Raw genomic sequence first — 16,292 nt, 5'->3', positions numbered from 1 at the left:
ATTGATAACCACTGACATAATGTATTGATTTCCAGCAGTAGTAAAATCTTGACAACTGTCCCAATCTGGTTTCAAAAGCCTATACCATCGTATATGCTCTGAGATCCAGCTCTCAATGTGATCAATTCACAACACAAACATCATACTTTTCTCTATTTCTACCAACAAGCTACCAAACACCGTAGCACGAGATCTACTCAGGCGGCGAAAAAAAATGCAACAAAACTCAGTCGCCAAGTGGTGACGTCATGGTTTTTACAGAGATGCGCAGTGACGTCAGCGTCATAACACGGCCACGTGATCATAAACACGATTACACTCAAATTGCGAATGACAAAAACGCAAGAAAAATGGTCCGATGACGCGCGTTCGCCCACATCGGGTGACGTCATAATGGCGCGATTGTTACGTCATCACAGAAACAATGATACATCATCAAATAGTAATAAATATAAAATCCACTAGGGGGTGTGTATGAGCGTAAAAAACGTTTTTTGTGTAAATTTGTTTACAAAAAAAATTTGTGTAAATTTTTTGTCAACATTTTCTTGCAATGAATATGAACACTTTGCCGGAAAAACGGTGGACGAAAAAAAAACACATTTAAATCTATATCCGCACTTACGCAACTTGCCGTGCAACAATGATATAATACTGAATTTCTCTGCGAATCGATCAATCGTTAATCAATATTAATAACGAGTTCAGTAAATAAATCGTCAAGGTATTATCAGGTGCGCTTTGTACACCGACTGCGGGTAGATCGGAACTTTGCGGAATGATTCAGGTAAGTGGTTTGCAAGCTTGCATTGAGAGTTGCCGAGAGTGCGAAGAAACGAGAAAAGCGCAAGTCCTCGTGGACCTGGAAAATGGATTTGATCACAAAAAACACTGTTTCTATTTGTGCCACGCCAAACGTGTGGTACACCGAGCGTTTGCAACCGAGACATTCGGCGTGCGGCGATGCCTGAACGAGCAAGAACGAACACAAACAACTCGTATGTATATGTGTACACAACAGAACAACAATAACATAAACCCCACTCAGCTCAAGAGGGTATTCCCCAAGAAATGGGGTCATGACCTTCTCTCACCGCTGTGAAAAAAAATTCGTTTTTTTTTAGAAACGCGTCAACGCGTGTTAGAGGTAAGGCAATGATCAAATATATGTTCAATGTGGGTTTTGTGCAACGACAATCATTAGCGTGCGTCTGTGTAGTACGTCAATGTAACGGTATTGGTAATAGGTATAGAAAATAGAGTTTTCGCATCAAGCGCAACCATTCGAAAAGCGATATCTTAAAAAAACGTTTTCGCCGCATAGACAATACAATAACGCTCTTTTTGCGACATCTTACGGCCACCTGTCGGTTTAAAAACGTCATGCGGTGGCGCCAGAGGTCTGATAGATTACAGAAAGGGGGTGAATGTCGAAAATTTTAGCCAAATGCACGACCCCAAATTAGTGTAGAGAACGAATAAAATACGTTTTCAATAGGAAAGATAAAGAGGTCGGGTAAGTCACAACTACCTTGTATCAACAATTGCTATGAGGTTTCGGCGAATTTAAATTAACAACAGCGCGGCAAATGATTTGCGGGTCAGTGTTGATTTCTGAGGGTCTGATGTCTAGAGCATAAGCTGCAAGAAACAGCAGAGGATCACGATTCCAAAGAGGACGACTTTGGCCCAGAACGAGCTATCACCGCTGGAGGCTGAACAGCAAAAAACATGGTAATTGGGTCAATATAGGTTGCATAAAATATATTGTTTAGCGTTTGAGTCCAAATGACACGCACAGAGCCCAATTAAAAACACGGGTACGTCTTTGTAATAGAGAAAGTGCGACAGTTTTCGGGCTATTCTTAACAGGTTGCTATTACTGAGTGTTCAATACAGCAAAATTTTATTATTGGCTTATTGCTTGTACAGCAAGGTTTTGTTGCTGTTTCCTAATCGAAAAAAAAACTTATTGCCGTCGTTTTTACCTGGTTTGGGGCGTTCTTTCAGGTACAACTTTACCACGTCAGCGAAATCGTATTCTTTGGGTTTGTAACCGAGCTCTTTCATTGCCTTGTCCATGCGGTGGTAATGGGAAAGTCCCATCTTCATGATCTGCAAACAAGAAAGTTTCATTCATAAAAATCTCACCCATACAGTATAACACGAAACGTTTATGTCTTTTAATCAACGACACGCACCGTTAAGTCGCATTCTGCGTGTAGCCTTAAGCAAGCAGTTATCCGTTCTAATCGGGACTTGCGTCACAAAGGCGCTTTTATGACGTGGACAGCAGCACAAGGAATTTATAAACACCATAAGCGCGACGCCGTGCCTTGCGCTTTTTGCTTGTGAGATGCGAGACAGTGAGAGCAAAAAAAACTTGCTTCGGATTTAATAATTGTGTTTTAAGTGCTATTGGTGCCCCAGGCATAAATACATGTCGGAATAAATTGGGATTTCGTCTGCAAACAACAATAGTTTGGAAATGACAGTCAATTGACTTGATTGTAAACATTTTGGTATAACATCACAAGTTGAACAAAATCAAGTAAATAAGTTCATAGTAACAAATTCCACCGCTATTGACTACGTGCTTAATTCCACGGTCACTGTGGACAACTTAACTATCAATGGAGCATCACAAAACCTCGGACAGCCCAAAATTCGAAAACTTTACCGCGGATTTTGTCGAGTCACTCTATTAAGCGGTCGCTCTTTCCGGTTATCGAACCCGAGACGAGTTGTTGGCACGCAATGTCAAGAGTAAGCGAGTCTCAACATGACGTCATTGTACCTCCACGTGCGTTACCTCAAACAGTTTTGCTTTAGCAATGAAATAAATTATGCAGTTAAGTTTGAAGTTTCAAGCTGATTTTTCCACTTGCAGCGAGGAATAGGCACACGTGGAATCAACAATTTTCATATCCAGGGATCAAAGTTTCAGGATATATACGTATCGGGCAAGCAGGATATTTGGACAAAAGGAAAACAATCCTTTGTTCTGGACAAGGATTTTATTCTTACATAAAAACTGATAGGACATTTTGCGCAGTCTATAAATAGGCGACCTGAGCTCGGTATATTGGAACACGAAAGCGTACAGCCAAGCGGGTGACACAATTTTCACTAAATTGTATCTCTGACAAGCATTGCACGGGTTTAACAAACACTAGGTTAACTACGCGCTATATTGTAATGGTACAATGGTAAAGGGCAGTTTTAACCACTGCCGTACTCACCACATATCCAGTTAACCTGGAGTGTTTTTGACTCTACAGAAATGCATGTGATACAAGGTTTGCACTATTAAAAAGAGTTTTATATATGTCTGTGCGGGTTAATTGGACACGACTTGAGTGTAATCGGTTGTCAATTTCAATGTCAAGTTGGTTCACACGGGTTAATTAGCAATATTACAGGGGCATATAGAACGAAAACTGTTCAATTTATAATTCGCACATTATGCAGCTACAAAAAACGACAACCTTTAAAAACTCAGTAGGACATTAAAGTAACAAAAATGAAATCAAGTCACAAGATAAACGAGGCTCAATGAGCAAAAGAAACTCTGGGGTGGAAGTACCAAGCAATGATATAGGCACTGGTAGATTACCGTATGCGTAGAACCCCACTATTAAACCCAGCTAAATGACACCAACAACTAGCTGAGTGTGCATTTCATGAGAAAAGTTTACACGTAAATCCAGCACCAGAAACATGACACTGTATATACCAGTACTGCTGGACCATAGTGTAGATGCATGTCAAGCCAAACAAGTCGGTACGCGTTTCAGGAAGTAGTCGAAAGCGTGTGGCGGCGTTCAAATCGCTGACTTATGGCCTGTTGTGCCATCATACCTAGTACGACAATCTACTGCCATACTTTTGATACGACAATACAAATTGATTTATCTGACGACATTGCAAGGGTGAAGATCATCACGATTTCATGAACCTACTTCAAGTTTTGCATGAAAGTAAGCTGTACTGTGTATGGCATTAACTTTCCACTGTTTTAACAACAAACGTTCACTTGACACCTCACATAATATTTGTTTAAAAAGGTGCTGGTTCAATGGTTAAGTTAATAATACCCTACAATAGACGCCAGTCAAAATCACGCAACATTTTTCCTTAAAACGGCGCACTGTTAATGCTGAAAAATATTGGTCGGCAAGCTAACATGCGGAAAGTTATTTTTGACTGGCACCGGTAATACTGGAAAAACACGATATCGAAAACGGCTTGGCCATAATTATGCAAAGCAGTCATATAATGATGGGTGGTTGTAGGTTAAGCTGTCAAAATTTTGGAATTGAGTATACGATGCTGCCGACCACACGTTGCTAAGCGACGCCACACAAAATACCAACCAACACACCAAATTTGAAATTTTAGGCGCTATGTTGCTTTTTTTAACAATTTTTTATAAAGCCCGCACTTTTATAAACAGCCCAATGCCTGCTGGTTAACCAAATTCAGAGGATCTAAGTTTGTCAACAAGGAAGTGAATGGGTTAGATTTGGACTTCCGCTGTCTACGTTGTTATTGTTTATCGTGGCTTCGCGCTGCGCCTTGGGGCGCGAGGAGCTGTTGAAAATCAGGTACATCAACACGCAACAGTAACCACATCCTGCAAGTGCAGAATTTGCATTTCTAAACTACTTCAATGGGAAATTTGTGTGGGACCTTTCACTTTATCACGTCATAAAAGTTCGTCTTGCTGAGGGCCTAAGCAATCAAGTGGTATAGCGAAATATTTAATCCGCTCGTTAAATCGTTAGCAAGAACGTCAAACCGGCCATAGTCAAGTGGTAAATTACACGTGTTCAGCAGTCGGATACCGTTCTATCGAGTGAAGGCAACATTTACCTACTTTCACATACCGATGAGACAACAGCATAACGGATACAAAACGCCTTCAGAAAAGTACGGCAAAGAAACCATATATCCCCGGTAATTACCTCTGTCCTCGTTGCCAGCGGAGCTACGACGCGCCAGGGCTTCAGCAAATGATAAACCAGCTCCATCAAGAATGCTGCAAAGAAAGTATTGTGTGATTAACTTGATTGGTTTAAAATCGGCACCTGTATAGTCGGTTTAGGGGTTTAGGCGTCTGTGTCTGAGTGGAATGCTTGGGATTTTGAAATGATTGAATGAAAGTAGCGCGACGCAGAACATTTTTGTCATACAATCGTTCCAGACATCTTCGTTCGCGTTGTATGTACGGTGTACCGTAAAAGTACACACACCAGTATGTCGCAATTGTCCACAATCCGCTTAATACAACTGTATGATGGGGTTCGTTCGTGTTAAAGAGGTCAAATTACACCCAAGTGTATTTCGTCAGTTATGCTCCACAAATGCTGCCTTAAACTTCGTTGAAAGATACGTTTGCTTAAGTATATACACAACGACGAAGTACCCTCTTGGAAATTAAACAGTAAAAAGCGGCAGTTTAAATAGGAGGGAGTAGAGGACTCAATGTGGCGCCGATACTACAAAGGATCCCTCAGTTGGTTTCGTGTACTTTAGTCCGGACAAGTTTAACTCGGTCGCGCAACGAATCGGTTGAGAATTTTTGTTGTTGCAGAATTCTACTATAGTAGATAATATTGTAATTTCGCTATATGCCGTTTAACATAGCTTCACACTTTTTAAAGCATCAACAACAAAATGGGTGTGAACGATAAGCGGAGAGTCCTATCACGAAATTAGAAAAATCTGAAGATTATTACGTCATAAACCACCATTTCTTTCTACTTTGTGCGCGAAATTGACTAAGGATCAACACGTGTGTAGGTTTTGTCTGTGGGAACAAAACACACCCCCGGCCTACGGAACGGCGGTTATTCCACAATCGGGCGGGCGTCGCGATGCCGAGCGCACTTACCGGCGTAGTAGACGAATATGTAAGGGCACTTGTAGCGTGGCAGGGTACGATGGAGGCCGGTCCACTGCAAAAACAAAAGAACAGGTTTTGTATTGAATGTTAGAAGAACGGGTCCCTAATTCTTTGAACTTCTCGGCTTGGGTAAGTATTTGGAGGGGTGCGGTTACACGGGAGGTTTCGAAAGTTACACCAGCGCCTCATGTTCGGCACCGGCTACTTGTTACTTGATACTGCGACCAACGGGTATTTGATTGTTTAACAGTTTCGCCAACGCAAAGCCAATGAATGCCCACATTAAAAGCTATTCAACGATTTAAAAAAACGTGTTTCTTCAAAAAGTTAACAATAAACATAATAATCAAAAGAATTCCGATAAGGTTCTGAAACGCCCAATAAAAATCCCCCCTATAGTAAGTTAGATGGAACAAGTCTGTGAGAAGATGTCGGGAGACAAAAAGAGCTCCATTTCTAACGCGACTGCGGAGTGATTGTTTCCACTTGGCTCTCCTCTAAACCAGGGCTCCTTAAACAGTGTGTGTCCCTAGGAATGCCTGGGTGCGGTAATGAAGTTGGTTAAATAAATACACCACTACTATCATGAGAAGGGGGCAAGATTATTAAAAGGGTTGGGTGATTTTAAAGGGCTGATAAGGATCATGGTTGTGAATCACTGCTCTTAACCTTAGAACATAAGCGGGCGAAAATCAAGATAAACGTTCAAAACTTGTGCGTGAAGTCTTAGTATGTTTAGTGGACTCCACATACAATATTACGTCTGTGAACTGGCAGCACTGATGATGAGCACAGCAGTGTTCACAACGTTTGCTTAATAATGATGGCTGATCGGCGTACTAGCTTTGGCTTTCCAACTCCGTGTAATTAACTCGTTTTCCGCACCTAAATATTACTTTAATTTTCACAAACTTGTTTCTACATTTTCTGAAATGCGAATACAATAAAAAAGCAAACGAGTCACAATGATTAGTAAGCTACAGAAGAGAAAAAGCATGTCACGTGGCAATAGTTAACCAGCTGGGCCACCCCACAGACACCGTCATACCAGCTGCACTGATAAGACCTCATACAGTAGCCCTGTCTGCATTTCACAAAATTTTAATATACGTGAATATTACCTCCCAGTTTTGAAATAACATTAATATAAGTAACGATAAATGAGACTGGACCTACCAGAGGTGACAGGAATTCGAAGAATGGCATGGGTTTGTTGTCTGATACGAAGTAAGCCTTGCCAGCCTACACAAAAAACAAAACACTGCATTTCAACAACAGCAAAAGTAGTACATCAACTGTTTGCTAAGTTTAATGGGGCCGCTGTATCTTTCGAGAGGTAATGATTGAGATCCGGGTACCTCATGTGGCTTACAGCACTTCTAACGTACTTGCTTGCCTATTCATATGTATCTGTGGGAGATGCGTTGGTTTGACAAAAGCTTGCGGGACACTTTGATATATTAGCACATACTTGCATGCGTTGTTGACGCATGAATAATAATTGAGCTTGTGACGTAATAGAGTCATTTGTAACAGCATTCGACCTTCATTGTCTGCATTTCATTCTATCTTTGAGCGGCTTATACTGTGTGGACGTGATTTACTTGGCATTTAAAGCTACACGTGGCAATTACCGCGAATGCAAAGTTTAAGAGCACAAGGCCACAAAACTAATAGTGGCATAACTTCTTGTGAAAGTTTTCAAAATTAATCCCATTTTAATTTTGTTTCGAATAAGCCCAGATGTATACACATTGGCCGGTTTATAAATTTCGTTATCAGTATGAAGGGCGTTCCATTTCTAACCAAAAAAACGTGCCATTCCTAGAATTCACCTTGCAAAGCTAAATATAACATTTCTCCTCAAACGTTATACCCATTGAAATGAAGATTGAGGGCTAACGCTACGTCGGTTAAACAAAAGCGCTGCATTACGTCATCTAAAGAGTGGGCGTTTTCAAAGCGACAGTATGAGGGCGTGGGCTTTTGGGAGCGTTAGTATTATGCCGCACGCTCTCATTCTAGCATTCCCAGTTGATTAGCAAACTCGGCGGGAGACCTTTATCTTCATTCGCGGGGATTGTTACGTGACAATCGGCGTAAGCGCTCACGCCACGCCGCCAGTTATTTCGTCACACAAGACGCGAGTTTGAATAATTCATCGTCTAGCTCTAGGAGAGAGCAAGCGATTGTGAAGATCACAGTATGGTTTTGGGAAGCGTAATACAACCTAAGTTGAACAAAATCGTTTTTACGTCGGTCTTTATTGAATGACTCTTTGGCAATACTCATAATTAAAGGAAGTTACGCAGGTAACGGTGGCCATACTGATCACAGATCACACATTTAAAACTACTGTACAAGTCGCTAACTACTGTAAGTATGTTACACGACAACTACAAAAGGCAGCTGTTATTTAGAAGAATATCACATGCTAATTAGGCCTTAAGCCTACAAGATCGGGTTGCTTGTTTGACAGTTTTCAAGTGACTCAAACGCAGTACTGCCGATGACACGATGGCCATTTTCGCTAAAAAAGCATGACAAATACGTACAACAAAATAAAGCTGATACAAAAAAATATGATCAAACCACGTACCGCTATGCCCTTGCCAGCAGGAGATAGGGCGGCCAAAGCTAGAAGGTGAATTTGTACCAAGTTATTAACATGCACCCAGTCGACCGTTGCATCTCCGATCTTCAAAATGACCACGTTCATTTCCACGAGCGCCTGCGAAAATATGGGAATCATTAATATTGCATGGGCGTTCGGCGCCAATTTTCGGGTTTATGAGACGGTACGATGCGCACATAAGCACTTTGCAACCACAATTTGCCGAGTCGTTTTATGGTACTAAGGACTTACTCGCAACTCACAGAGCCCGCAAAATAAAACACGCATTTCAACATGATGCAAACTAAAGGAACAGTTTTTGTTACATCATAAGCAAGAAATCTGCACGATGACAAACATCACGTCCTTATATATGGTCAAGGTAAAGACAATAAGAATGCTGTAGAAGCGGGCAACCGAGAAACGGTACACTGCAAGCTGGAAACCCATCAGAACGTCGGTACACAACAACGCTGCAAGTAGGGGCATATGGTGCATCGTACATTACAGCTGCGCCGCGGTTAGGAACTTCCGAAAACTAAGGTTGGCTGCTGCCAGCTCGCTAAACGACCCTGTTGTGGTTGTGACGGTGCGTATGTCATGCCGTTCTCCCAGGAAGGCAATGTTCGCTATATAAGGGAAGATTCAGAAGTGGAACATTTTGGCGTAAGCGATTCATTTGGAAAGAGAGTTCCCATGTGACAAAATGCAATTTTCCATTTCAGCGGCTGATATCCCAGAGGAAAGCCAAGTTTCACATCGACCAACTGTCAATGCCAAAATAAATCGAATCTTTAGCCATGGCCAAACTCCTGCCGAAATTTTTCCAGACTTTTTGAATACTGTACTTTAACAGCACCGTCAGCGTGCATGACACGACGTTACACAAGCATTATATCCTGTATTAATACGCGAACGACGAAAGGAGAAACGATAACTACAGAAAGCTCCGTACAGTGCCAATTGAAACATGATCCTTTTAGAAGATCGACCACCATTTTCGAGGTTACTATGTTAAAAATAATTAAATTACTAATACGCAATGGATGACTACGTAATTGGTTCGTCAGGCGACTCTGCGCTTCTATACAATGAACTAAAAAGTTGACGTCAGACAGGAAATAAAATCATTTTGACGAGCCGACGACTGGCATGACGGCCTTGCTGGTTAACTGTCTGACTCTGGTCGGCCAACCAACATCGTGAATTTAAAAAACTCGCGGCTATCACGACCTTCGCATTGTAGCGAGTCAACATGGGTTAATGTCGCTCATCCAATAAAAATGCAATAAGCTGGATGAGAGGGCGGGTTCATAACTGGGAAAACCATTTGATGTTTTTAAAACGCCTATATTGGATTTTAATGAATAGGTTTAATGGAAAACAGTTTGAAAAACGTTTAAACATTTGTGTGGCGCCCAAATTAACGTACAGTCTCCATTACATTTGTAATCAGACACCGACTGTCCAAATGACAGTATACGGTTACCACTTACAAGATACGACCCCTGTATCAGTACACTTGTTCTGGCTTGAAATTGTCGCGCAATTAACGCGAAAAAACACGTTTGGGAACAAATCAATTTACTGAAGTTTGGAAAAAACAGCATTCCTACTTTTTGCTGAATTAGACATTTTTGACACGGTGTTCGAATTTATATTAAGAATGGACAAAATAAAGATTGACACATCCACAAAAATATATAACGACAAACTTTTGGAAACTGCGCTTTATTTTAAGAATTCGATCTGTGCTTTACGGTCATTTGTACAAAGAGTAATAATTGACAAACTTTAAAACAGAAAGTACACACCCACAGCAATTTAACGATGCTGTGTGCTTGCAGACATTGAAAAAAACATCGTAATTTCGACTTTTACAACGTGGTTTTCCCACAAACAGCTGGTGCCATTGTTTGGGGATTCGTGATTGAAATTGCGGCGACATCCAGCTGGGTTTTGACCAACTAGCTTTCAGAACGAACATAAAATTAATTGGATTCTGCTTTAATGTACATGCGCCATATTTATTATTTGTACCAATAGGACAAAGTTCGTGTATGCTGAGGGCTTGGCATTTTTTTTATCTTTTTAATGCAACAAAAACTAATTCGAGTATTGATAAATATGCCACAAAACACTGCAGTATTATGTTGTGGCCGAAGCTCAGGAACTTGAAAAAGAAATCAAGTTTTGCTGCAAGACTCCACAGCACCAGGAAATGGAAAAGAAGTCAGTTCCACTTCCTTCAGACCTTCATAACATGGACGAACAGGCAAAATCCTTTGGTAACTGACACAGACAAACAGACAGAGACGTTGACCAGCTCGAAATCAATGACAAAAAAACATCACTCATGAGTCCTACACCGGAGACCAAAACGATAATATCACGTTTTCGTATCCGGTAACTGGCGTTTTCGAAGCAATCATTTAAGGAATTATCTGGAGCCGCGCAATTCTCGGGAAATACGGTTGGTTGGTATATCAGTGCCCGGCTTTTGACCCATCATGTCTGGACTCGATCCACTAGATCGATGCAGGCCTCCTATTTCCGCCGGTTTCGACCAACGATGGACGCTCAATTAATCACAGAGGGAGAATTTCCCAGCAGTCTTCAGACCAAAACAAGTCTGTTGTTAAACTAGGTCACTCAAGACGTACATTACTCACACATAACTGAATTCACCAGCCGCAGTTATCTTGCCTATCAGTGATTCCAGAAGTAGGTGGGTAGAATTGTGGTTGGTTACTGAGGTTTAGGCCATAACATTTTCACTGTTCTACCTGTCACTGCTCTGGTATTGTTTTCCGTGCCGGCGAACTGCGCATGTGTTTTTTTTTAATTTCTTTTAAATAGTGTTGGTCGACTCTAAGCACGTTCGTAATGGGACCAAACCATATATATCAACTACGCATGCGTTGGAAAGACTTTGGCCTATTAGAGATGGCGCACAAGCCAAAGTAAAGACCACGCTGTTTTGGGGTTAACAGTGAATTGTATAAAGTTTGTAAGTGACTGTGTTGGCTAATGCTGTGTGCCAAGCCTGGTGATTGACCTCTGTTTGGTGACACGTCTAATCAACAGTCAGGACTTCCTCAATACTTTGGTGGAACTATCCCATTGAGTAATGGAGCAACCATTCGCCCTAGTCCATTTTCAAAAGCTAAGCAGATAAGTCGTAATTGGGCCGTTCTCAGGCATTTTGGCCCAACCCATCCACTTTTGACCTGCAGGTCCCATTAAATATGCCGGGGCACGTTAAGAATCAAATCCTTACTACTTACATCGTACAGTATTTTGTGTTTCAATTAATCTGTGTTTCTGGTACAATTAATTGAAATACAATATGCCTGACAGCAACAACACAATAGTATTATCTTCCCAGTCAATTTGAAATGTAATAAAAAGTTTTTTTTTCCGCCGTTTACATTTTTTAACCCAGTGTGACGTAAGATCAATAAAATATTCCGTGGTTAAGACTGTAGCACGCCGAACGGGCAAGATAAACAAAAATTTTAGTGACGAAATTGCAGATCATAATCTCACCGCTGCCCGGTCAATGTGTCTCCTTTCTCCAGGCCCAAATATCCCTGCAGGTCGCAAGCAGCAGGTCGATAGACGGGAACCCCCTGGAATGTAAATAATGTACAGTATGTTGAGTCATTCTGGCAATAGCGGAAAAGGGTTTGACGATGATGGCAAAGTGCCTATTTCATACCAGCTAAAACCTATTCGTTCTGCCATGGTGATAGGACAAATATAAGGGCTAGAAACGTGTTTCGTATCCATCCTAGACCAAAACGTGGACAAAATTAAACATATGCCCTGAAATCCCCTGATTTGGGCTCTAAATTTGTTGGGTCGTCGCAGAAAAACTTTACAGATTCAATAGACTCTGACTTCTTATAAATCTTGTTGTGAAAAGGAAAATAGGCGAAAATATAACATCTATATTACAGGTAAAACGCCAGTTTGGGGGTTTAAGTGCATTTTGTAAATCAAGACTTCGCAATATTATGCAATACCTTCGAGCACCACGTAAGCATTTACAGGCAAAATGGACACTTACCCAATTTAGACATAGGGGTTAGCACTGAGAACACAAAAACAAAGCGGGCATTTTGTTGCATATGTTTATCGTCTTTCAAACTTATCTTTTGGGGTTTAAATAGACTTTGTCAAAACAATAACAACATGGTGTATGTCTGCCATCCAAAGAAATGCGTATTGCAACGTTTTTGGTAACAAAAGTCGGCATTCCATTCGTAGGTTTTGCAAAACTTCCAACTAATAACCTACATCGCTTAATACCAAGGCGCATACGGCTGCACGTTACCGCAGCCGCAAATACGTATTTCGTCTGACAGATGGAATCGCCGATAAGGAGCTTGCGGCGTCGCGGGCGGCTTTGTGTTATGCGATGTGAAAGCTAACTTTATGCACCACCTAAAGCTAGTCAGACTGGTTCGCTCGTGGTAATGGCCGCTTGACTACATGCCTTCTCGGAAAAAGGTCAATATCCAGAATTTGAATTGAGACTTGCGTGTGATCCAGATACGAACGGCAATTATTGGATGTTAGTTTGGACATACCACAATAGCTTCGGCACTTCTGAATGCTGAACGTATAATTAACAATTGGGAAAACAATACAGTTGCCTGTCGAAGTGGTATCGCAAATACAACTAATTCAAAGGCGATTTCCCTAAACAATATCAAGGTTTGAGTTTAAGCCTTATAGGATTTTTTCATCTCGCTACATGACTTGTTAGGTAACATTTGCTTCGAGCCAGCTATGGTTTAATCCCACTGCAACGTGCGATCGATGGCGTAAATATCCAAGAAAAGGATGCATAGGGCGACGACTAAAAATAGCATAAATACGCATTAATTCTGCGTTTACTGTCCTTGTATCACGTGTTTGTTTATGTTAAGCACGCTTGACATTCACAACACGATAACCGCAAACGATTATCCCGTTGGGAAGGCACGAACGAATGTAACTACAACGACATGAAAGAAAATAATCAATACGACGCAGTAACCTTTGACCCAGTGACGTTGCGGCGTTCGACGCGATTCGAAGGCTGTTCAGAGGTAATTTGGGGCGGATTTTGAGCGTTTGAACAGAGTACTGTATCAGATGTTGAAGTAACCGTATCACGTTGCTTGAATTGGCCTATTCATGCTTTGGGAGATTGGGCTACTCGCGTCTACCCCTTTGTTTAAATGTGTTACCCCTCGGTGACGGTTTTATTTTCGTTTTCTCGACCTGCAACTGCTGATTTCAAAAAATGCACAAAAATCTAATTACTATGCAAGTGTCCCTCGCCTTGATAAACGAAACTGAAAATCATTCAAGAAGTTGGTTTGGCGGTTGAAACGGGGCGAAAATTATTATCATTTATATTTACTAGTGATGGTAGGGGTGTTTGCCAACGGCACCGCGTGATTGGTGTCTCTCGAAGGCCGCTTCAAATAATTACGCTAATTCGTTTGAAACAAGAGGTTAAAAACAGCAAATCACAAATGCAATCACCAAGCCTTACTGGTGAAACAAGATTGTGCAGCAATTAGTTTAACAAGCCCCAATTCCATTAAGCACCGTTGAACAGGGTTGCGATTAACTCCATCGACTACATTATGTCGTAAATAAATTGGGTCTGTTGCTAGGCGATATGCCACGGTCGATTAGCCACATACAATTCCCAACCGTTTTGTGTTAATAAGCACATAACAGCGTGTGGGCACTTAAGTAGCGTACTAGTACTTGACTACTGGTCGGTCGCAATATGCACTCGATTACTTACCGGCTATGTCTGAGCCATTCGCTTCCAATACCAGTTTATCAGCTTTGAGTTTTGACGAAGAGTAATAGTCCACCATCTGAAATGTTTGTTTTTATTTTAACGATTTTCAACCTAAGACAACTGGAGGGCAAATGGGAAACAATCACATTGTATTAGGGAAGCAAATTGCGATTTGCATGATAACTTTTTAATATTTTGTGGCTTGTTTTCAGTAAGTCCTGGCACTTATGCTCCTTATGCTTCCATACCACAACAAAAAATAACCATTTTCAGAATAACAACATTTCTTTTACTTTGTCTGGATTGCCATAGGGAGCGTCCTCAGTGGCGTTGCAAAGAGCTTTTCCCTCAAGGACCACATTGTAGGTGCTTGTATAGATCAGACGGCTGATGCCACATTCTTGGCATGCTGTGCCCATAAAAAATTCATGATGTCTCATAACAGAGTGCTTCATAAGTACCCAACATATCAGTTCAAAATTGTGAGTCAGCCATGGTTGGGTACTCTTAACAACGGACGTGCATTAAAGATAGATGATTCATTGAATGTCTGATACTCGCAAGATTAAATTCATGTTGAGTAAAAAAATTTAAGGTCTCTTTCTACTCACCCTTAATGACGTTTTTGGTTCCGCCGAAGTTCACGGCTTCATTCATGTCTTTTTCCAACTAAAAAAAAAGAATGTTTAATTATTTATAACAGGCTTAAAAAGTGACTTCTTTCAATTTAAATATATTTTTATTTAATTTTTATTTTAATGTATCTACCTGATCTTTTCCACTTAGGCCAAATGAAGCGACATGGTAGACACAATCGATGTTGCAACAGGCTTTAACAATATCAGAATAATTCCTAATGTCACCCTACAAAAACAAACATTTTATAAAATTACGTTATTAGTATTAGAGTATGCTGAAATTGTAGGTTAAATATAGGTAAATAATCATTATTTTCATTTTATTCAATTTGTTGCACACACAATTTCTTTATAACACCACCATGTTATGATTTTTAAACTGCATCAAATTAATTGACAACAAAGTTTTTTTCAATAGTTTTAAAATATTATTTTACACATACATAGGAACAAATACCTGCACAAATTTTAGTCGCTGGTCAAGATATTTTTCACATAGCTTCGGTAACTGGATATCAAGGATTGTAACATACGCTCCAAGATGATGCAATGTCCTTGCCAGTCTGAAGCCGAAGTAGCCACAGCCCCCCGTGATAAGAAAATTCAGTTTTCGACTGTTAAAAATAGAAATATCTGTTTTTTGTAGATCAAAATAAGGCAATTTCTTGATCTGAAAAACTCTGTTTGACCACATCTGTAGCCCAATAAATCACTATAAACAACAAAACAAAAACATAGGCCTAAAAAGCTCATTATGTAACCCAGACAAAAAAGCACAATAAATGTAATGCTAACCTGTGCCCATTGGTGCCTGTAGTTAGAGTGAATTCCCGAGGCACACCAATGTCTTCCACATTAAAATTATCACCCATGGCAATGTTAACACTCTTGGGGCTGTAGCTGCCTTACGCAAGTTCGGGAATTGAAAGATCTGCAAATGAAACAGCTTTAGCTCTGAAATAATAGGTCCTCCCACAAAACGCACTGTCGTCTGCTTTGCGTCGTCTTTAAATTTTCTACGTTAAGCATTAATTAATTAAGGCTCATGAAAGCATTATCAGCTAGTGCTCACACTTAACGGTTAAAAGGAGAAAACAAACCGCTGGTGCTCTGCGCACACAGCAAATTTAAAATTGCCGCAAATCTCTGCATAACCGAGAAGAACTATAACGCACATGCCACTGCACTGCATAGTGCGACTTTGAATAAGTGACCAAATCCTGTCTGGAACAGAACGCCGCGAAAAAATGACTCTTTTTTCTTCTTCTCTCTTTATTGGGGTTATTGCTCGTAAATTAACGTCGTATCGCTGCTTGAATT

The 16,292-nt window shown here is 40.7% G+C and overlaps 1 protein-coding gene across 1 annotated transcript; it reads right to left on the bottom strand.

Annotated features, from left to right (window-relative positions):
- Window positions 1-138: 138 nt before the first annotated feature.
- Window positions 139-15,905, bottom strand: LOC145905775 (short-chain dehydrogenase/reductase family 42E member 1-like). The gene is made up of 13 exons (XM_082993059.1): window positions 15,768-15,905; window positions 15,430-15,586; window positions 15,103-15,198; window positions 14,946-15,003; window positions 14,628-14,743; window positions 14,335-14,410; window positions 12,072-12,154; window positions 8,508-8,639; window positions 7,085-7,150; window positions 5,897-5,960; window positions 4,968-5,041; window positions 1,989-2,115; window positions 139-1,715 (listed from the first exon to the last, which is right to left on the bottom strand). Exons 1-13 carry the CDS (start codon window positions 15,842-15,844, stop codon window positions 1,630-1,632), a joined length of 1,212 nt encoding a protein of 403 aa, XP_082849185.1. The 5' UTR covers window positions 15,845-15,905; the 3' UTR covers window positions 139-1,629.
- Between the last annotated feature and the right edge of the window lie 387 nt (window positions 15,906-16,292).

The sequence above is a fragment of the Ascidia mentula genome, chromosome 6 (genome assembly GCF_947561715.1).
Source record: "Ascidia mentula chromosome 6, kaAscMent1.1, whole genome shotgun sequence".
Taxonomy (NCBI): domain Eukaryota; kingdom Metazoa; phylum Chordata; class Ascidiacea; order Phlebobranchia; family Ascidiidae; genus Ascidia; species Ascidia mentula.
This window is presented reverse-complemented; position numbering and strand designations above follow the sequence as displayed.

Bases quoted from the DNA above. Each gene is read 5' to 3' on its own strand.
- LOC145905775 (XM_082993059.1), bottom strand. From the start codon at position 15,844: ATGGGTGATAATTTTAATGTGGAAGACATTGGTGTGCCTCGGGAATTC. The intron at 15,199-15,429 runs GTATTTGTTCCT...TTGTTTTTGTAG, and splicing joins AGCGACTAAAATTTGTGCAG to GGTGACATTAGGAATTATTC. The intron at 15,004-15,102 runs GTAGATACATTA...CTTTTTTTTTAG, and splicing joins GCCTAAGTGGAAAAGATCAG to TTGGAAAAAGACATGAATGA.